The following is a 22,299-nucleotide window of genomic DNA, read 5'->3' as shown; positions in this document are numbered from 1 at the left end:
GATTGTGTCGCGTCTTCTACTCTGACTAAAACAGTGCGCCCCTAACGGAAAATTTAGGAATAGCATTTTTTCACTTTCAAAATTCATCCTGCGGGCCTGATTGAACTCTCTAGCGGGCCGGTTTTGGCCCTCGGGCCGTACGTTTGACACCCCTGTTCTATGCTCACTTTTATGTTTGGCCTGTATATTCATAAATACTGTGAATTGTTGTAGTGTTCGTTTAGTTAATTACTTCTTTACAATTATATATTTTTGTAGAAAGCTAAGATGATTTGGTTGTGTAGGGGCAAGTTTTCGGTAAGTGTCTTTAAAAATAAATAAACAAATAAATGAATAAAATAACCACACCCCTAAACGTTAAATGCGGCTAGATTAACCGTGATTTCACTAAGAGCGTCTGGTTTAACCGCAGGCATTTTATAGGCTTATTATGCAATAAACAAAACAACATAAAATAAAAAACAGTCCCTTCAAAAAAAGCAGCCAGATGAAGGAACATCAGAATACAACACCCACATACGCGCGCGCACACACACACACACACACACACACACACACACACTTTCGACCTAAAAAACCACCTCCAGATCTATGGTATTAGGTAATGAAAATATAAAGCAGAGTGACATGGCAGAGCAGAGAGACAGAGGAGATTACTTCTCTAAGGAGGCTTTAACAACAGATTTAGTTTCGCTTTCATGACCCGTTAAAAATATAGTGAGCGTGGCTATGACGCAATAGATTTCCAGTGGGGCTTTAATAGAGAGAAAACTGCAATTAACAGGTGTTCATCAACAATTTCACAGTTCACTAGCAAAACTCTGGGTACATGTTTCACATATTTATATTTACTAGTTTCTACTCTATATAAATTAACATATAATTATTTTTTAAACTGAACAAATTGTATATTATATGTAGAGTATAATAAATTTATAAATAAATCTGATTGCCAATTTAGCTGAAGACCTACCCGGGTGTTGTTGGACATCTTTAGATCTATGATTGTGCAGGGAGTCCATTCATCAATTACTGTCTGTGTGGAGTTTCACATGTTCTCCTTGTGGGTTTTGTCTGCGTTCTCTGGTTTCCTCCAACTTCCCAAAAACATGCCAGCCAGCAGGTGGACTGCTGAGTCTAAATTGCCCCTCGTTGTGAATGACTGTGAATGTGTGAGAGTGTGAATGTGAATGTGCTGGCATCCCTTCCAGGGTATATTCCCACATAGTGCCCAGTGTTCCTGAGACAGGCTCTGGATCCACCTCAACGCTGACCAGGATAATGCAGTTAATGAAAATGAGTTAATGAATGAATGTGAACCTAAACTGGCATACAGAAGCACTGCACTGAAAAGTGATACATTGTACTGATCTGATTAATCATTTCCACATTTAAAAAAAACCATCAACACAATTATTTGCAAAAGTTAATAAACTGAAAGAATGAATTGTGTTAATATATGTGTTAACAATTTATTTATGCAGTGTTTATGTAATCATATGACAGCATATTCCAAACTTTATTCAAATTAAAATGGCAATTAGAAGTTGCTAATTCCATCGGGTATTTGTAATTGCGTTCTCTCTCTCTCTCTCTCTCTCTCTCTCTCTCTCTCTCTCTCTCTCTCTGTGTGGGTGTGTATGCATAAATATGCATTTTCATTAACAACAATGAACAATGGCTGCCAAAATTTGAAAAGAAACAATTGCAAATTTAAACTCCATTTGACACTGAAAATGAAATGTTAAACATTCTTTGCATGTACATTTTAGTTTGGCCAAACACATAGAGAATGCAATTGCCAGTATTGAATTTTCTAATCTATATTTGTAATGTACCTTAGTTTAGGCACATGGACACCACAAACCTGTTGAGTAAAGTGTAAATCGTTGAATATCTTTTCCAGTGTAACAGTTTAGTTATGACCCACCTTGATAAAAGCCCCAGAGAAAAGCAGCCTTAAAGCATGATGCTACCACCACCATGAGTACTGTGTTCTTTTGGTTATGTGCTTTTTTTGCACCAAAGAAATCTTTTGGAATTATTATACCTTTTGGAATCAGACCATAATACATTTTGCCACATGGTTTGGGGTGATTTAATTGTGCTTGGATGTTTTTTGTTAGAAAGGGCTCCCATCTAGCCACCCTACCCCATAGCCCAGACATGTGAAGAATACGAGAGATCTTTGTCACATACACAGAGTAATCAGTACTTGTCAGATATTCCTGCAGCTCCTTTAATTTTGTCTTCGGTCTCTTGGCAGCCTCCCTAGTAAGTTTTTGTCTTGTCTTTTTATAAATTTTGGAGGGTTGTCCTGTTCTTGATAATGTCACTGTGCTGCTCCATTTTCTCTAGCCTATTTGTTGACAATGGCCTGCACGTTTTATCCATGGCATAAAACAATTTCCATGTTTTGGAGAAAAAAAAATGTTTTATACCCATCACCTGATCAATTCCTTTGACAGTGAGATACCGTACATGCTTCGACATCCTCAGTTTTAAAAGGGTGTGCAATTGTTATTATTGTACATTTTTTACATTTTTCCCTAAAATGTTTGTTTTTCACTTAATTTGTATATGTTGTCATTTAATATTGATGGTGGAAAAAAGTTCTTACATATTATATATCTTAATTTTAAGAAAAAATCCACCACAAAAACCTGCCATTTTAACAGAGGTGTGTAAACGTTTTCTATCCACTGTGGACGTCTGTGGAAAGTTCGAGACTAAAAAGCTCTATGGCTGTTGGAGTGTGTCTCTTCCAGAAGGTGGCAGTACTGAGTTTTTCAGCGTTTAATCTACTACAGAGAAATCATCAGCGAGAAAGACGGACAGCGTGCATCATAAACAAGATGTTTAGAGATTACTGACTGTTTAATGGTTTATTGTGTTGCTCTTATGACAGAGCTACGTTTGAAATGGACGGTAGGTTTGTTTTTCAGGAGTTTGAGGTGCTCTGTACAACTGAAAGCATTTCTAATCGTCACTGCTTGCTTTTAAATGACCAGTTGACTAATCTAGTGAATACTGAATTCTGATAATGATTAGATTATTAGTGTGTATTTGTACCTGATTGGATGAAATGCGTTGTATCTGAAAACAGCACAACAACTTGTTTTTGTTTGTTTTAATTATGGTTTCGTTTTCTTCTGTTTGATTATGCTGCTATTATTTAAAACACTAGTAATAAAAATAAGAACTAACAAGAAGTTAATTAAGCTTTAACACTTATAACATTCATTGTGTAAAGAGTCTGTCTGGCCTTTAGATATTTAGTGAGATGTAGTGTTTTGATGATGTTAGAATTTCACAGTGAAGAAGGCTTGTTGGAATATAATTTCTTTATTGTATAATCTAGAAACTGCCATTGGCATAAAATATTTTATGCCATTTTCTGTGTAAAATTTTATGTGATCATAATAATCAACATTATGGGGTAATTCATCCTTCTGAATACCCTGTGAAATATTATGTGGAAAAAAATTAATTAAAAACACAATGTGGTTAAGTTTCCACTCTGGTTAGTGCAGTTTAGATGGTCTATAAATGAAATTGCCTGACATGTTTGTCATAATGACATGTAAATTTTGAGTACTGTGCAAAAATCTTTGGCACATGCAAAGAAATGCTGTAAAGCAAAGATGACATCAAAAATAATGAAATTAAGTTTCTGCATTTAAAAAGCAGAAAATCGTAATAAACTAAATAAAGTTAAGAGACTTTGGCATGCCTCTTCCTTTACATGCAAAACCCAGCAGCCTTCATTATGTTTTTTGCCTGAAAAGTGGTCTGTTATGTAGATTGTTGTGTTCTTGACTGACATACAAAAAATTTTCTGTATTTTTTTGTTGTTGTTGGAAAAGTTATCTTTAATATAAAATGTTTTGTACTAACTCGGTAATGCAGACGTCATAAAAGTAAAAATCTATAACAAAATTTGTACAAAGTGAGTGCATTGAACAGGACTGTATATCAGGAAACAAGCTGTTTCAGATATTGTGGTGGTCACGAGTGGACAAAAACAATGAAACAAAGATTACTACAGTTTAAGAGAAGACATGTTGTAGATGACATTTATCCCAAAATCCAACCAAAAAAAAATGCTATTTCTACCTGTAAGCTTAAAATCTGTCACACCTTACTAGAAATGTCAGTGCACCATTTTATTATTCATTTTATTTATTATTATTTTATTTTATTATCAAATTATGATGACAGTAATGTCCTGCTTGTTTAGATGTAGACTGCCTGTTTAACGCCATTTTACCTCGCTTCTGTAATTTTTCATGACCTCCTATAAAACATATCGCACATTCTTATAGTCTTTTAACAAGCACAATAACGAAAACAAGGAAATTTGCTCCTGCAAAAAATGTACATTCTGTTTCTTCATGTAATCAGAGGCCACAACCCCTGGAAGAAAAAGCAACTTGACTGGAAGTGCCAGAAAACTGAAGGATAACGCAGCAGACTGGCATAATTTAATCCTGAAATGGGATCGTCTGAGTGATGAAGGATCCACTGTTGCAACCAAAATAGTCAACTTCAGACTGAGCAAAGAGTAAGACTCATAACATTAAACTAACAGTGTTCTGTTTGAAAAAACATTTTTTTTAAAAGCTCAATAATGTTTTACCCTCGTCCATGTTCTCTGAATTAGGTCTTTGAAGGACCCTGAGGTCATGATGGAGGGCGAAAATTTGTCTGCAGCTCCTGCAGAAAGAAGTGCATATCAAAGCAACCCAGAGCTAGAGGAGGAATGCATCAAACTACAGAATGTTGTAGACAAAATGGTATGGTTTGAGGAACAGAAATGTCAGGTTCTGTCATAAATGTTAGTTCCAGGCCCAGTGTGTACTAAATTAAGAGAACCTCATCTAAATTGTGACTGGATTTTTTTTTTTTTTGCAGTTAGCATTATGTTCAGCTAATTTAGAAAAAGAATAATTGAATTAAAGGCACACAGGAATGAGAAATTAATCTTTTTTTCTACAAAGACTTGACCCAAAACCTAGGTTAGTCATAGCAGCCAATGAAAATAGAGAAAGTGTGGCTTATCACAGTGTCAGTTCAATAAATAATAATATTCTGGTCTAGCTTCACTTTTACTGAATAATTTTATCATTATAGTTCTCAAGAAAAAGACCAAAGTCCTTATGTTGTGATTATACAATACCTGTGTGTGCGCGCGTGTGTGTACAGTGCTGTGAAAAGTATTCATTTATTCTGTTCATTTATTCTGCATCTCATACTAAATTGTTTCAGAAATTAAAACAAGATAAGATCAAACAAAGGCAACCTAAGTAAACACAAAATACAGTTTTTAAATGATAGTTATTTATTGAAGCAAAAAAGTTATCCAGAACCAACTGGGCCTGGTCTTACCCAGTAACACACTGTGCCAAAATTGAAGGAAATTCCAGAAATGATGCGGAAGAAGGTTATTGAAATACTTCAGTCTGGGAAGGGCTACAGAGCCTATTTCAAAGGCTCTGGAACTCAAAAGAACCACAGTGAGAGCCGTTATCTCCAAATAGATGAATATAAACTGTATTGTTTGTTTACTCAGGTTGCCTTTGTTGTAAGTTGTATTTTGTTTGAAGATCTAAAACTATTTAGTATGAGATAACACATAGCCCACTAATATTGGCACCCTTGGTAAATATGAGCAAAGAAGGCTGTGAAAAATTGTCTTTATTATTTAACCTTTTGCTCTTTGTTCAAAACATTCACAAAAATACTCTTCTCTCATATATATATATATCAAACAATTGCGAACACAACACAGGTTTATCTAAAAAAATATCTTTGTTAAATATAGGTGTGCAACAATTATTGACACCCCTATGAATTCATATGAGAAAAATATATTTGAAATATTTTCCCATTAATATTTTACTTTTGTTTAGTACACCTGGGTAACTAGGAATAGGTAATTGTTCAACCATGACAAAACCTGATCTTTCCATAGATATTGCTGAAAGTGGACTTCAAAATGGTATACAGTGCCCTCCACTAATATTGGCACCCTTGGTAGATATGAGCAAAGAAGGCTGTGAAAAATTGTCTTTATTGTTTAACGTTTTGATATTTTGTTCAAAATATTAACAAAAGTACTCTGCTCTCATGGATATCAAACAACTGCAAACACAACACATGTTTATCCAAAAAAAAATTTTGTTAAATATATGTGTGCCACAATTATTGGCACCCCTATGAATTCATATGTGAAAAATATATTTGAAGTATATTCCCACTGATATTTAATTTTTTTTTTAGTACACCTGGGTGAGTTGGAACAGGAAATTGTCCAACCATGACTTCCTGTTTCACAGGAGTATAAATATGAGGTAACACATTGGCCAAATTCCCTTAGTCATTCATAACAATGGGTAAGACCAAGGAATATAGCTGTGATGTGCAGCAAAAGGTTGTTGAGCTTCACAAAATGGGGAAATGGCTAAAGCATTGAAAATACCCATTTCCACCATCAGAGCAATAATTAAGAAGTTCCAGTCAACTGGAAATGTTATGAATCAACCTGGAATTGGACATGTGTCTATATTGTCTCAACACACTGTGAAGAGGATGGTTCAAGTGGCCAAAAAATCTCCAAGGATCACAGCTGGAGAATTGCAGAAGTTAGTTGCGTCTTGGGGTCAGAAAGTCTCCAAAACTACAATCCGAAGTCACCTACATCACCACAAGTTGTTTGGAAGGGTTTTAAGGAAAAAGCCTCTACTCTCATCCAAAAACAATCTCAAGCGTCTGCCAGACACTACTGGAACTTCAAATGGGATCGGGTTCTATGGTCAGATGAAATCAAAATAGAGCTTTTTTGGCAATAAACACCAGAGGTGGTTTTGGCGCACACAGAGAGGTAGCCATATGGAAACGTACCTCATGCTCACGGTTAAATATGGTGGTGATTCTTTAATGTTTTGGGGCTGTTTTTCTGCCAGAGGAACTCAACATTTTGTTAGGATACATGGCATCATGGACAAATATCAACAGATATTAAATAAATCCCTGACTGCCTGAAAGCTTAAAATAGCCTATGGTTGGATCTTCCAGCAGGACAATGGTCCAAAACATACATCAAAATCATCACAAAAATGGTTTACTGACCACTGCCATGGCCATCCCAGTCCCCTGATTGAAACCTATAGAAAACCTGTGGGGTGAACTGAAGAAGAGAATCCACCAGCATGGACCTCAAAATTTGAAGGATCTGGAGAGATTCTGTATGGAGTAATGGTCTCAGATCAGGTATTCTCCAACCTCATCAGGCATTATAGGAGAAGACTCAGAGCTGTTGTCTTTGCAAATGGAGGTAGTAAAAGGGTGCCAGTAATCGTTACATACCTACACAAATGTTATTTAGGCCCTGATAAATAAATAACAGAATTGAAGGAGGGTGTAGTTTCTTTTTCTCATGACTGTACTGTGCGTATATATCATTTTGATTTAAGTGCCCTTATCGAAAGAATGTCTGTAGCCATTTATAGCTTAGTGTTCGTTTAAAGCCTAGAAATGATTACACTTGCTATCTTTGAAAACGCTGTAATGTGTATATAGACTCCAATGTTTTTTTCTTCAAAGGCCCACATTCTGTCTAAAATGGAGAAAATGGTGTCTGCTGAGAAGGGGATATGTGAACTGGAGACATTTCAGTATGGAGAGAAAGGAAGACCAACGCCACTTTTTCAGACTTGGTCCACACGGCAGTTTGGTAATAAACTATTGTTTATTTCATTAGAAAAATACTGACCTTTTAAGGGAAAACACATCATGTGGCACGCCAAAAGAGTCTTTGATTTGGCTAGCTGGTGAAACCCTTAAAGATTTAATGCAGAATCCTACAAAAAGGATTCCCCTTTTAGAAAATGTTAACCATTCAAAGAACCCTTGATGCACCATTTTTCAAAAGACTGCTCTGGATTTATTATATATTTATTATATTAGAAGCTGTGAAAGTACCTGTTGATCTATACATTTTGCCTTATGATTATTATATAATATGCACAGTGTATTTTGCTGTCCACTGCAGCTGAAGTATCTTCTGGTCTTTATGAGGCTTACAAGCAGGAGCTGGCCCTTAAGAGAACTATATTACGGGAAGTGGCCCACACAACTAACCCAGATCTCTGCATGGTGTATCTGACCTGCTGGCTCTATCAACCCTACATCCAGGATAACACCAAACTTCTCCTAGAGAGCTTACTGATGGAGACAGGCTTCAGAGCTGTCTAATTTATTTATTTATTAGAAGTTTTTTCAAATTTAACGGAACATGAGGAAGTGTATGCTATAGAATAAGCTTCAAATTTGGTAACAGTACAGTGGTTTATGATGCAATAATAAAATGATATCCACAATTTATACAGTTTCTTGGTTATGGTATAGCAAAATGTGGTTTTAGAAACTTCACATTGATGTCAAGTTAAAAGGCAGGGCAATTAATTCAGAGATTCGGGGAAAAAATCGACGCTTTATCACCTGCAGAACTAAACATCAAGGTATTATTTCATTAAATTGAAGCAACATTGAATGGGATTTTTTTTTTTTTTTTGCTCTCCCTGACAAAAAACCTGTATGTAATACGTACGGTGTATGTATGTATTATATCATGTCTATGAAGACATTTGGGTTTGAGATCAAAACATGAATGAGAAGATGGATCAGAATTTAGACTTCCTGATATTTACATCTGTTAAACAACTTAGGACATGGCAGCTTTGGTGGCAGACCACCCAATTTTTAGGTGAACAAAAGAATTCGAACAGATTTGCTTTTATATCAGTTCCTTGCAATAATTGCATCAAGCTAGCAACCCACTGACATCACTAAACTGTTTCATTCTTCTTTTATGATGCTTTTCCACACTTTTACTGCAGCTTCTTTCAGTTTTTCCTTGTTTTGGGTGTTTCTCCCTTTGGTCTCGTCTTCAGGAGGTGAAATGCATGCTCAATTGGGTTAAGGTCTGAAGATTGACTTGGCCAGTCTAAAACCTTCCACTTTTCCCCCTGCTGAAGTTCTTGGTTGAGTTGGCAGTATATTTTGTGTCATTGTCTTGCTGCATGGTAAAGTTCCTCCCAATTAGATTGGGTGCCTTTCTCTGTAAATTGTCAGACGGATTGCTTCTGTAGACGTATGAATTCATTCTGCTACTATCATCATGAGTTTCATCATCAATAAAGATTAGTGAGCCCATTCCAGAAGCAGCCATGTAAGCCCAAGCCATGACACTACCTTCACCATGTTTCACAGATGTGCTCGTATGTTTTGGATCATGAGCAGATCCTTTCTGTCTCCATACTTCCCATCACTTTGGTAGAGGTTAATCTTGGTTCCAGAACTTTTGTGGCTCATCTCTGTATTTCTTTGTGAATTCCAATCTGGCCTTCACATTCATACTGTTGATTTAAAGGTTTATATCTTGTGGTATGGCCTCTATAATTCTGCTCTCGAAGTCTGCAAACAGTGGATTGTAATACCTTCACCCCTGCCCTGTGAAGGTTGCTGATGATGTCACTGACCGTTGTTTTTGGGGTTTTCTTCACAGCTCTCAGTGTTCGTCATCAACTGCTGTCGTGTTTCTTGGCCAACTTATTCAATGTCTGGTAAATCAGATTTTAACACCGATTTATTGTATAGACTGTCCTCTGCAAAATCCGTGTTTTTTCATGTTATACCTAGTTTCTATGAACAGATGGGTGAAATTATTATTAAGTCTGACCATTTTGAACCAAATGTTATAGTTTCATCTGATTACACAATTTTAGACTCCTTTCTTTGGCACATCTGTGTACAAAAATAAAATTTACATTATACTCATCAAGCATGTTAATGGAAGACCCATTTGTGCTTTTCTCCGAAATAATTCTAGCTACATGGTTCATAATAATTCATGTTACATGTTTTGTCAAGTAAATGCAAACCACATCATTAAATCAATTTGAAAGCTGCTGATTATTGAAACCATTTCCATTGTGTTGGTGACAAACAAAATCATTTGGATTTAATATACTTCAGGAAAAAGGGAGTCAAAATCACTTTGGATGAGCTACCAATGTAGATTTTGTTATTTTTTTAACCTTTTGTAATCATTTCCCTGTTCTTTATAGTAATGATATCCATTATAAGATTGTCAGTATACATTACTGCCCTAACGTCTGGAAGTAATAAATGTGTTAACAGGAAATGTCAAGGGATAAGACAGTAATGTGTATTGACATAAAGCAAAGACATTTGGCTAAATGCCACAATTTATAATTTACTTTTTACCACACTATATAGAGGAATTAAAAGATTGTGGCCTCTCTAAGGCTCCACATGATCAGTGTGCTAAATTAAGTTTATAATAAACCATTACAAGCTGTAAGGCAAAAATGTTTAACAATTAAAACCTTATACACCCATCTATCCATCTTCTACCGCTTACTCCTTCTTCAGGGTCGCAGGGGAACCTGGAGCCTATCCCAGGGAGCATCGGGCACAAGGCGGGGTACACTCACATACACAGTCACACACCCATTCATATACTACGGACACTTTAGACACACCAATCAGCCTACCATGCATGTCTTTGGACTGGGGGAGGAAACCAGAGTACCTGGAGGAAACCCCCGCAGCACTGGGAGAACATGCAAACTCCACACACACGGCCCCGGCGGGAATCGAACACCGGACGCTGGAGGTGTGAGGCGAACATGCTAACCACTAAGCCACCGTGTACCCACCTTATAGACCAAACCTATGAAATATTTTTTGAAAAATATTTAATTGGTTTGGTTTCTCCATCACATTGGGGGCAGAAAAAAAGGAGAGTAGAGGAGCTGCTTATATGACTTGACTACTGGAAAAATGGGACATCACATCACCAAAAACTGAAGTTATTTTTTTTTTGTAGATTGGTCAGGTATCTAATACAAAGCCCCAAATCCCAAATCTCAATCACAAATATTGATTTAATGTCATCTGTTTATGTATTCTCTTTGTATTACAAATGTTGAGATGTTTGAAAAAACACAGTATGCCAAAGAGTATATAAAAAGTAATAAAATAGTGCTTTTTAAACAACTATTGAACTGGACAACTAGTAGTTGCAAACTACTATTTAACATTTAACAATGAAACAAGAGGTAACCTGGGATTTTACACACTTAAGACATGTTTATCCACTTATTAACTTTTCATCTCATTCTGGGCATTTTGTACATATTAGTTTAACAACAATTCAATTGCTTTTTCTCTCAAAAAGAACTAAATGCACATTTTGAAGTCCATCTTCCTTAAGCGGTTTAAAACCAAACCACATACCAAGAGCAGTTCCTCATTGCTTAAAGCAATTTTCTATTTATACTCAGCATTAAGTATTTCACACTATCATACTGTACATTTTTCATAGTATGCGGTGTACAAGGTACTGAGTTCTGCCATGGTTATAGTACATTTGCAATGAAATGTAAAGGTATAAGGTCTACGTGACCAAACTCCTACATCTTTTTAAACAAAAGACTGAACCAAAACAATGCACAAAATCTGGAGCAATAATAATAATACTTTGTTTTTACAAATGTACAAAAATCTGCAATAAAAAGTTCATTGGGGAAAAAACACCAGGCTGATAGAGTTGTCTTGAAATGGCTGACAAATTTCAGAAAGGTTTCAGATGCTGGAGCTTACTCAAGTCTTTCTCTCAGTTTCAATCCCTAAAAGAGCATGGACAGTCTCTAAAGGAACGCCTTCTGGAGCCTCGATGTGTACTGTGCTGCCATCAGGCCCGTTCACAATCACTATTCCCTTGGAAGCAAGCTCCTCAGCACTTTGTCGGACGAGGCCCTCTGCCGTTTGGATAAAAACTGGTGTCTCTTCCTGAGCCTCAACAGACTGCATCACCACCTCATTGACAACAGGTTCTCCTAAAGCTTCTGGCACGTCCAAGCTTTCCGTTTGTGGAGGGTTACAGTTTTCATTTTTCGGCATGATTTCCTTACATGTTGTTTCTGAGCTCAGCACTTGTTCCAGCTGTTTCACCTGATCTGCAATGTCCACGCTCCCACTGCTGTTGAGAACTTCTGAAAGCTCTCTGTCAGGGTCTTCTTGTGGTTTGCTAGCTTCAGCATCAAGAAGACATTCTCCTGTGTCCATAGCTGTTTCTTCTGTCCTTGCAGGGTCTGCATCAGTGTTTAAGTTCTCTAGACGGGTCAGGACCACCTGTGGCTCCCGGAGCAGTATGGAGTCCTCGTTAGTCTCATGCTTCTGAATACCGTTCTGATTAACCGCAGAGGAGGAGTTGGAGTTGTTTTCTCCACAGCAGTTTTCCATTTTGAACCTCTTTGCTGGAGGCAACATCTTGGTATTCTAGAAATCGGAAATCACACAGGAGTGAAAGAATGTGAAATAGATAGAGAGTGAAATAAAGGTATATATTTGGTATCTATTTGCATATTTTCTAAGAGAGGACAAGAGGACATAACACTACTGCAGGAATTCAATTAATTGGTTTAGGAATTCAGAGGTGGACAAAGCGGCAGCAGCCTGGGAACTCATGAGCAGATTACATGTCCGGGCTCTCGGTTTTTAATGAATACTTAGTCCCCCCAATAAATCAAAGTAAGAAAAAAAAACCTCCCTATTGACTTCTGCAAACATTTTTTCCCCCACTTGTGTTTAAATGTAACACACTCAATGTATATACTTCTTGGTGGCATGAAAATTTGTTGCTGTAACTGTAGCCATTCTACTCATTTCTTGAATCCCATTGTCTGCTAGACATCAAAAAAGTAGTCCCCACTCAGATGATTCATTTTTTATGTTGGTAACGTTGCACCCCTATACATATTGCTAGCCTTTAAGAATGCTTCTAACTAGCTAAATAGCCCTTTGTTTTTGGTGGTAAATTACATCAGCTTTTGGTGACCTAGACCTAGTATATAGTAATCCGTATGAAATTAAGACAAGGTATTTTTCCACACTTGTTTTTTTCCCCCACCCCTCCAGAAGAAGTGCTAACTGGAGCACCTTTCATGCTAAAGGGAGAGAGATAAAAAAAAAAGTATACTTTAACCATAACAATTACTAACCAGTATCAGATAGCTTTTGGCTAGATTACATCTAGATTACACGCATCAGTAATAAACCTTAAATGAAGATATCTGTTGTTATATTGCAATTCTGGAATATTGGCAATGAAATATTTTCAATTTAACATTTTATAAATCTCCTTAAACTCCCTCACTAACAAGAGCCTGTGTTTGTTTTTTCTGCTCATCTCCCAGTTTGCAGTCTGATTGTTCACAGGGTTCACATTTCCATAGATTTTGTGTCAAACTTGCCCTAGCAGGCAAGAAAAAAACAGCCAAGTTTGAAAGCACTGAAAGACATACTGCACTGAAAGAAAACACAAAGACTGTTTGTGTTATATGCAGTTGTACCAATAATGATCTGGTGTGACAAAAAAAAAAAAAAAGCAGTTCAATGGCAATGTCGTGGATAAGAAAGTAAAACTAGATGTTCACCTCAATATTCCGTGGACTCTTTGTAGCTGGACTTCTTATCGTACTCGGTTGTCCATTAGAGGAGTTCGGGGATGTTAAAGCACTCGACGGATCAGTAATACCCAGAGATTTTAAGACCTTTAGAGACACAGAAGCCATTTGGATTTAGCAAGTAACATAAGTTCCTCTGCACAAGTCAGTTTTTGACAGTGTTCCCTACTTTAGCATTTTTATTTAGAAAGATTTATTTATAAAATGCACGTTTTGCCCAAAGTGCTGTACATACACAGGAATAAAATTCAGACTAAAAATACCAACAGGACACAATAAATAAGAAATGATGCTAAAAGATGCAACAGTCCTAAGAATAAAATATCAGTCCGTACAGGATTTTGCAGAATTTTTTTATGGATTGTTGCGGCCAAAAATGAGGATTTTTGCAAAATTTGTGATTCAACTTGTGGAGAATTTTGTGCTTTTTTATTGTGCAATTGCACAAAATTGTTTTGCACTGACTTTCGCAGTGATGCTTGTTGGTAAATGAGACCTTTTAGCTGTACTCATGTTCAACATGTGAATCACAGAGGGATTTGGCTGAATGCACGTTGCGATGACATCACATGATCAGTCTTGGCCCAAATCTGAGAAAAACTGCAAGCTCCACCGAATATTGCAGAGTTTTGATTTTGCATTCATTTCTGTGATCGCAAAATCCTGGAGGGACTGAAATATAAAGGCAAAGTTCAAAATGCTAGTGTGATAAGTGATATCTTTTCAGTTTTTATTTGAAAATGGTAACTGATGAGACACTCCTGATATCTAGGTGCAGGCTGTTCTACAGCCATGCCCCCATGACCGCAAAAGCACGGTCACACTTTAGCCTCAACCGAGACAGTGGAACAGCCAGGAGTGACTGTTCAGAAGACTTTAGAGACCTAGGAGCTGTGTATTGAGAGAGCAAGTCCACAATGTATCAAGGGGACTTTTTAAGAGCTTTAAAAATAAATTTTAGAACCTTAAATTGGATACTGTATTGGACAGGGAGCCAGTGCAGAGAGGCTAAAAACAGAGTGATGTGATCCCTTATAGATGGGATAGAAGGCAATAGAAGACTAACAGAAGGCGAGCCACTGCTGAAGTATTGAGTCCTGTGTATAACAAATTACAATAATCCAAGCGTGAAGATATGAAAGCATGAACTACCTATTCTATATCTTGATTGGAGTAGAGTGGTTTGATTTTTGCAACTACTAGTTAATTTGTTGGTCAAATCTGAGGTCAGGATTACAAAAAAAAATAAAAATAAATCACACCAAGATTTCTAACATGAGGCTCTATACTCCTCATGTCATCTCTCCACATCTCTCCATATTTAGATTGCATTCCTGGATGATTTGATAAAACTGGCTGTGTTTGGAAGGGCTGTTTTCTGTTCTTGGCCATCCAACTTTTGACATCTTCCAGATACTAACTGAGACGCTGCAGCGAGCACAAGTTATCGGGCTTCAGAGGGAGATAGATGTGCATGTCTTCAGTGTAACAGTTAAAAGAAAATTTATCCTTCGAAGGATGTTACCCAACGGAAGCATATACAGTACTGTGCAGAAGTCTTAAGCACCCTAATTTTTTTTAAATACAATTTTTTCTTAAATATTTATTTTATGACTTCTGCATTATTAAGTCAAGACTGAAAAAATAAATTAAACATTACTTTTAACAAAAAAAATTAACTGTTACAGGACAATGTTTGTGTGGCAGTAAAGGCAGCAACATATTACATAACATACCACTTTTCTGACCAAAATCATAATGAACTTTGGCCTGGTTTATCTGCAAAAACAGAAATGTGATAGTCAAAGCCTCCAGCCCTCTGGCAGATTCTCCAAGATGCTCAGAAAAACTTACCAGCTAATTTCCTTATAAAATTGCACTTATAAAAGCGTACCTGAGCTGACTGATGCATTTTTAAACAGCAAAGGGTTCTTACACTTAATATTGACTTTGTTTACTTTATTATGGTTTACTGCTTTTAACAGTGGATTTTTTCATGTACAAATGTTTAATTTCATTATTTTTGAAGGCATCTTTGCTTTATAGACTAAGACTTTCTAAGACTTTATGCACAGTACTGCATGTTGAAAAATGGACAGGTCCCAACAAAGAACCTTGTGCCTATTGTATCAGCAGATGAAAAACAACTGCCAACATGAACTGAAAAGGTCCTCTGACAGAGGTAAGATTTGAACCAGTCTAGACCACCTTGTGTGCTCAAGGTGTTCAATAGGAATTATAATTACTAGAATCTTTTGTAGTAATGAATCAAATTTAAAAAAGTGTTTTATAGCAGGTTACTTACTTCCATATTGGTGACCTCTATAGCTGCTCGGGAAGCTGGTGAAATACTAAAGTGCTCCTGTGCCATCTTCTTCACCTGGCTGTGGAGTTGCTCAAATTCATGATATACACTGGGAAACTGCTGCTTGGACAAATGGCCATTTTCTACCTTCAGGTAAAGAAAATGTGATATACATCAAACACTGTCCTCACGTTTTACTATTTTGCTTTAAACTTAAGCCTATTTCAACTGTTTTTTTTTTTTTTACCTGTACAAAATGTTCGACTTGAGCTTCAGGTTTTGAATCGTATGACTAAAAGCTGTTGGCTATCATAGCTATTGCCTGATTGTTTGAAAGGCACTGTATTAGGGCTGCACAATTAATTGCATATTGATCTCGATTACGATTTTAACTGCCCACGATTACATGAACATGATCGACTGTGATACTGACATTTAAAGTTCGTCCTCCACTCATAGAAAACTCCGCTGCATATCAAATCAAGCGCGTCCTAAACTTACAGCCAATAGAGTGATCGAGCCATAGAGTGGTGCTATAGGATGATGTCATTTTGTATGCCAAAACCCAGAAACGAGTTAGCATTTTAGCCCTTCTGGTTCCATCGCCCCGAATCAATGGGTTTTCTGAATGGGATTTTGGTTAGAAGCCTGAAATAAGGTCTGTGGTGAACACAAGCTCAAAATATTTTCATTTTTTTATTCTACGACAGTAAAACCCCACTCGTGAGTTGTTACGCTTTTACGTGTATTTAAAAAGGCGGTTGCTAACATGTTGCTAAATGGGACTACAGACGTTGTTGGGGATATTAAACGTCATCACGCCGAACAGGAAAACACTTTGCAGATAAACTGGTTCAGGTATGCTGTGCACAATTCCCCCCCAAAAAACGTTGGCTGAAGATTCATCCACAGAGTAAATCTGTATTATGGAAAATGTTTTAAATCAAGTTTGGAAAAGTTGTCGGAAGCTCGGTGATGGTGACGAAGTCGAGCGATCGTGGTGTAGTTCGTTTATAGCATGCGGTTAGCTGTTTATTTCTGTCGATTGTATTTAGGCTTCAGATGTCATGAAAGTTGTGTTCATTTGTGAAAATTATCTTGATGGACAAAACGTGTTAGTATTGTAAACTTTTGTTGATCACAGAGCTTTTTTTTTTTTTTTTTTTTTTTTTACAATAATACAAAAGCCTAAGTGAAAACCCTATTGGGTTTTTGTCGAGGGAACCGGTGTGATAATAACTTCCGGGTTCCGGTACAAAATGACGTCATCCCTGCACCACTCTATTGGGTGATTTGGCTACATCTCCCCTCCTGTAAACAATGTTATTGCCTTTTCTGCATACGCCTGAATTGTTTTCATTTGATTGCATATTTTCATTTGGTTGACAGCATTTTTATTTTTACTTATCCTATATTTTGGGTACAATTTTATTTATATTTTGCTTCTACAAGATGATGCACTTGAAGGATCAGTCTGATTTGATGCAAAGGTTTGTACATTAGCAGGAATGTAGCGCAACATGGAGGTGAAAGCAGCAGTATGTTTATTTAAATGTGAAAGTACAATAAAAATATGTTGTCCCTAAAATCAATGAATAATCGTGATAAATAATCCTGATCTCAATATTGATCAAAATAATCATGATTATGATTTTGACCATAATCGTGCAGCCCTACACTGTATATAAACTTCCATAAAATGTAAAACACCAAATGATGGAAAACTAATTGTTATGCTATAATCACTAGATTAACTACAACAATAACTTGAATGCTATATTTTGACAGAGCTGGGAACATATACAGAGCATGAACGCATTTACGAACTTCTGACATTAGATTAGAATGACCGTATCCCTTGAGCAAATCTAAATGTAAAGTGTAAATATTCATTACCTTCATTAGCACAAATTCCCATACAGTCATGACCTTAGCCAGGCGAGGAAGAACGATCTCCATCAGGTCCGCATCATCATACTGCTGTATAAACTGGAGAGAGGGATCATAAATAAATCAGTCCTTAGTATTTCTAATTTATTCTCAGGAGTTTCGTTCATTCTAAGCAACTGTGATCAAAGAACATTCATCAACATCCAAACAGTTATTTATAAGCCTCAACAATGACTGTGAACCAATTAGCCACTGAATTCGAGTAAATCCACAGTTGTCCAATTTAAATGAAGTGTTGTGGTTGTATTATAGGAACGCTATAATGATTTGGGATGTTTTGCAAGATTCCAGTTTAGCCAGCGCTACCTCAGTGAGTCGACTTCTCCGTCTCTGTGCCTGCTGCTCCATAGTAAGTGCTGTTTGGTGTTTAGGTGGTCGACCCGGTCTCCCTCTCTTTGGTTTCCGTCCAAGCCTTTTGGGAAGATTAGATTTGCCTGACCCCTTAGGTCTCCCAGGCCGCCGGGGTGCAATCTGTCTTGTAGAATCTGCTTGCACCTGTTTAAATTTGAACAGAAACATTCATGAATTTGCCATGTCTATTGCAGTGCAGAGTCTCTGAGGCTCTCTTGTATACAAACAGTTATTTGGCAAATCTAAAGGAAAAAAAAAAATTTAATTCTCCTATCCGTATGCATACGTAAAGAAGTGACATCTTAACTTTTTGAGTCATGGCTTCCTTCACAGGACTCATTTTAGCCACTTCAGTCTGTGTGCGCTCTTCTGTGGGTTTGGAGTCTTCTTTCACAATTGGAGTTGATGTCTGGCTTTTGTCATGAGTGGGATTGAGTTTATAGTGTCTGTTCAAACCCGCAATGCCTATGTAGGACTTCTCACATGTTTCACATTTAAAAGCTTTGCTGCGAAGGGACAAACCATCAACATCCGTCTTCTTCTTGCCTTCATTGCCCTCTTCATCTTCCACGCTGATTTCAGAGTAGTCATCAGAATCTGACTGATGGCTCTCAGCCAAGTCCTCAGTTTTGATGAACTTGTAGTCCTTTACTTTATGCTTTGGTGGCCGAGACACTCGGCCAGAGCGCGTCTGGATTTTCAGAGGCCTTTTCTGGCGGTTTTTCACTTTGGGTTTCTCTTTTTCAATGGCTGGAGCCGAAACCTTGCTGACCACTGTTGTGGCCTTAGTGGGCGGAGTTAATACCTTGGTGGTTGTGGATGAAACACTAGGGGAAGGGGTTAAAATCAAGGTGGGATGGATGGAGACCGTGGCTGGCTTGGCTGCAGGACTCTTTACGGTAGTGGCCGAGTTAGAGGAAGTGGCAGGAGCTTGGACTTTATGCACAATCGGAACTGAAATGCTGCTAACTACAGGAGCCGGTTTCTGAAGGAGAAATTGAATGGGAGGTTCTCCTGAATTCTGTAAGAAATATTGCTGCTGGCCAGGCACGGGTGTGATGTGGATAATCTGAGGAGTACTGACTGTGCCTACAGTGGAGACTTTCACCACAGACTGGCTTACTGGCAGGCTTTGAGGCTGGAGGATGGTGATTGGAGCAGCCTGGCGTTGCTTGATTTCCTGTTTCGGTGGAGCCTGTACTTGAATGTGGATGGGTTCAGCTAGCTGGAGATTCAAAGATAAGAATATTTTAGAGTTTAACCTACACGCATTCATACAGAATTATGCACTTTAAAGCTATAGTGTATAGGACAATTTTGTTAAAAATCAAAGTTGATTGAAAACATGATCAGCACAAGCCTTTTCCCTTTAACCAGATCTTATATTTTAGCTAGCTAGCAAACATGAGGAGGATAGTAATTACTTTGATACATAGCATGCTTAATGCAGTTTGGGGCACAGTTTGGGAGCCTTCTTTGGATTCTCTGTGAATTTGTGCACTCACCACCATGAGAATAATCTGCACCGTGCAGGAAAATGCAACATAATGCAAAATAGTCAAGACTATAACTAAACTACTGACATATCAAGACTCAAAACCAGCACACATTTCAGCGAGTAACCATAAAACATAGAAAAGTAATAACCGTAGGAAAAAACACCACATTGTTCCTGCACCCATGTCTCTTTGACTCATAATAACACTAATTAAATTTAATTTAGCACTAACTGCTGCAACGTCACTCTGAGCTCTGCTTCCTACCGAACTAGGTTATGGGAGGGAACATATTTCATTATACTGTACACATGTGGGACAGCATGGTGGTTCAGCAGGTAACGTTACCTGCTCATAGCGCCAGTTAGATCCTGAGCTCAAGCTCAAGTCTGTGTGTATTCCTCCTGGTTCACCGGTTACCTCCGAAAAACATGGTGGATTGGCTGCTCTAAAAGTGCGAATGTGTGCGTGTGTGAAAGAGAGAGTGTGAATGGTGCCATGCAATGAACTGGTGTCCCATTCATGGTGTGTTCCCTGAACAGTCTGTGGATTCACTCTGACCCTTACCTATATAAAACAATTTCTATAGATGAATGAACTTACATGTGTGTATATGTATGATCAGGGTCATCGGTAAGTATTTTAGACCCCTTGAGAAGTTAGTGCGCTCGGTCACAGGGCAGTTTTTGTACCGTTGGGTCCCCTGCTTACTCACGGACCACTGATTACAGTAGAGGGTTTGCAGTTCTTTACAGAAGCCTTACCTTTTGCTGAAGAGGTGGTGCTCCATTCTGTGACTGATGAAGTGCCACCTGTTTGGCGACACTCTGTAACTGCTGTGATGCGTTCTGCACGATAGTAAACGGCTGGGGCTGTAACGTGGTCGTCAGCTGTCCTGAAATGACATTCCCTGCCTCCAGAGTGATATATGAGGGAGTCTGAGCTTGGACGCTCCTCTGCAGGATTTTAGGGGTCACAGTGTGGGAGCGGGTCAGCTCAGCCTGCGCGCGCACTTGCGACTTGTTAACGTGATCTATAACCTGTTGCACGTCCACGCTGGATATAACGGCGGGTTTGGAGCTCTGGGTAGGTTTGGGTGCCGGTACCGGTGCCTGGCTCTGCTCGATCAGTCGAGTCGCTTCGTTTCCGGTGACCTGCACGAGCTGCTGTTTGGACAGCTGCTCCAGTAACTGCTGCTGCTCCTCCACAGAGAGCCCAGAGCTCTCCACGAAACTCCCGTCAGGCTGCACATAAATGATGGTGGTCGCGGGCCCGAGAGCATTCAGAAAATCGCTGCTGATTGTCGTACACTCTGTGGTCATGGTGTCCTCTGCGTGATCAGACGCTTGCACGTAGGACGTCAGGACCTCGGCGCCCAGAATTTGTCCGATCACTTCTGAAGACGCGTGAGCAGCTCTGGCGTCAGCACTTGATTCGCTGTGTATAGTTACTAACTGTGACAGGCCTTGTTCACCGCCCCCTTCACCACTGACCACCACTTTAACGCCACCATCTCCATTCTCACCCTCAAGCGGAGAGCTAGCGGTGGCCGATACGTTCGCTTGAGATCCGCTCACACTTCCAGGACTAGCCTCTGTCAAAGCGGTGCCGTTCGTATTATTGCTCTCATCTTCGTTGTCCGCCATTTTGATTATGGCAGCAGCCTAGACAGTCCGTCTCAAAACGTTCACGTAAAAGCTCTCGGGTGGAGAACCCTACGCCACAGCCGGCTATAGTTTAATCTTTAAAGTGTGCACAAGTCAGAGATTTGACCAAAATATGTTAGCCTGCAAATTAAATAATCCTGTATAGCTTTGTAACGGTAGCTAGGCGATAATTCACTCGCATCCATGCTACAATGGCGAGGGGGTGGGTGCTGGATAACAACAAATGGCGTCATTTCCGCTTCCGGAATCTTTAAACGTGGCGTTACGTGCCTCCTGCCACCTGTGTTTTTACATTCTCGTTTTATTACACTTACACGACACAGCTGGGCATCATTCCCAGGTGATGGTTCAGTACTGAATAACGATAGACTTTAACTGTAGTCGTATTTATTTATTTATTTAAAACGATATATACAATTACGATAAGTAGTTGATATATTTATCTCTCCATCCTTCTGTAAAATCAGTATATATACACAACTCATTTCAACTGGTTATCGTTGTTAGCTAATTTAGAGCTAATATATAATATAGCTAATATAAAGAGCCATTGCTATACCAAGTTGTATTCAGCAGATGGCAGTATACTAACACCACTCATTTATTCTGTGTTTTCTCTTTCAAAACCTTTTCACGTTTATTAGATAGTGTTTTGAACCAAATGTTTACTTGATGTTGAGGACAAGTCAGTATATTTGATGGAAATTAAGAATAATCAAGGATAATATTAATTGTCAGCATTGTCAGAGCCAGAAGTAATGCTCTGATACCCTCTGAGAGAGAAAATATACCTACAAGGTTACACTTTTTTGTATATTTAAATTGTACCTTTTACGAGGCAAGTTTTAGATTAAAACTACACTACACACATATTTCTTGGTAAACAATACACTATGTGCCCAAAAGTGTGTGGACACCTGACCATCACACCTACGTACATGTGGACCTTCCCCAAACTGTTACCACAAATTTGG

General features: G+C 38.2%; 2 protein-coding genes across 2 annotated transcripts; one reads left to right on the top strand and one right to left on the bottom strand.

Annotated features, from left to right (window-relative positions):
- The first annotated feature begins 2,793 nt into the window (after nt 1-2,793).
- Nucleotides 2,794-9,844, top strand: cinp (cyclin-dependent kinase 2 interacting protein). The gene is made up of 5 exons (XM_053633047.1): nt 2,794-2,928; nt 4,405-4,564; nt 4,664-4,796; nt 7,606-7,735; nt 8,054-9,844. Exons 1-5 carry the CDS (start codon nt 2,922-2,924, stop codon nt 8,254-8,256), a joined length of 633 nt encoding a protein of 210 aa, XP_053489022.1. The 5' UTR covers nt 2,794-2,921; the 3' UTR covers nt 8,257-9,844.
- A 1,695-nt stretch (nt 9,845-11,539) lies between these two features.
- On the bottom strand, nt 11,540-21,914 carry znf839 (zinc finger protein 839). Its single transcript, XM_053633046.1, has 7 exons — nt 20,423-21,914; nt 18,470-19,387; nt 18,118-18,306; nt 17,758-17,850; nt 15,862-16,008; nt 13,527-13,643; nt 11,540-12,369 (listed from the first exon to the last, which is right to left on the bottom strand). Exons 1-7 carry the CDS (start codon nt 21,302-21,304, stop codon nt 11,692-11,694), a joined length of 3,024 nt encoding a protein of 1,007 aa, XP_053489021.1. The 5' UTR covers nt 21,305-21,914; the 3' UTR covers nt 11,540-11,691.
- Between the last annotated feature and the right edge of the window lie 385 nt (nt 21,915-22,299).

The sequence above is a fragment of the Ictalurus furcatus genome, chromosome 9 (assembly GCF_023375685.1).
Source record: "Ictalurus furcatus strain D&B chromosome 9, Billie_1.0, whole genome shotgun sequence".
NCBI classification, from domain to species: domain Eukaryota; kingdom Metazoa; phylum Chordata; class Actinopteri; order Siluriformes; family Ictaluridae; genus Ictalurus; species Ictalurus furcatus.
This window is presented reverse-complemented; position numbering and strand designations above follow the sequence as displayed.

What these genes read in the sequence shown, in the direction of transcription:
- cinp (XM_053633047.1), top strand. An exon ending in AACTTCAGACTGAGCAAAGA is followed by an intron (nt 4,565 to 4,663) that starts GTAAGACTCATA and finishes TCTCTGAATTAG; the next exon opens with GTCTTTGAAGGACCCTGAGG. An exon ending in TTGGTCCACACGGCAGTTTG is followed by an intron (nt 7,736 to 8,053) that starts GTAATAAACTAT and finishes TGTCCACTGCAG; the next exon opens with CTGAAGTATCTTCTGGTCTT.
- znf839 (XM_053633046.1), bottom strand. Translation starts at nt 21,304, where the DNA reads ATGGCGGACAACGAAGATGAGAGCAATAATACGAACGGCACCGCTTTG. An exon ending in AGGAAGCCATGACTCAAAAA is followed by an intron (nt 18,307 to 18,469) that starts GTTAAGATGTCA and finishes AAATTTAAACAG; the next exon opens with GTGCAAGCAGATTCTACAAG. An exon ending in GGAGAAGTCGACTCACTGAG is followed by an intron (nt 17,851 to 18,117) that starts GTAGCGCTGGCT and finishes CCCTCTCTCCAG; the next exon opens with TTTATACAGCAGTATGATGA.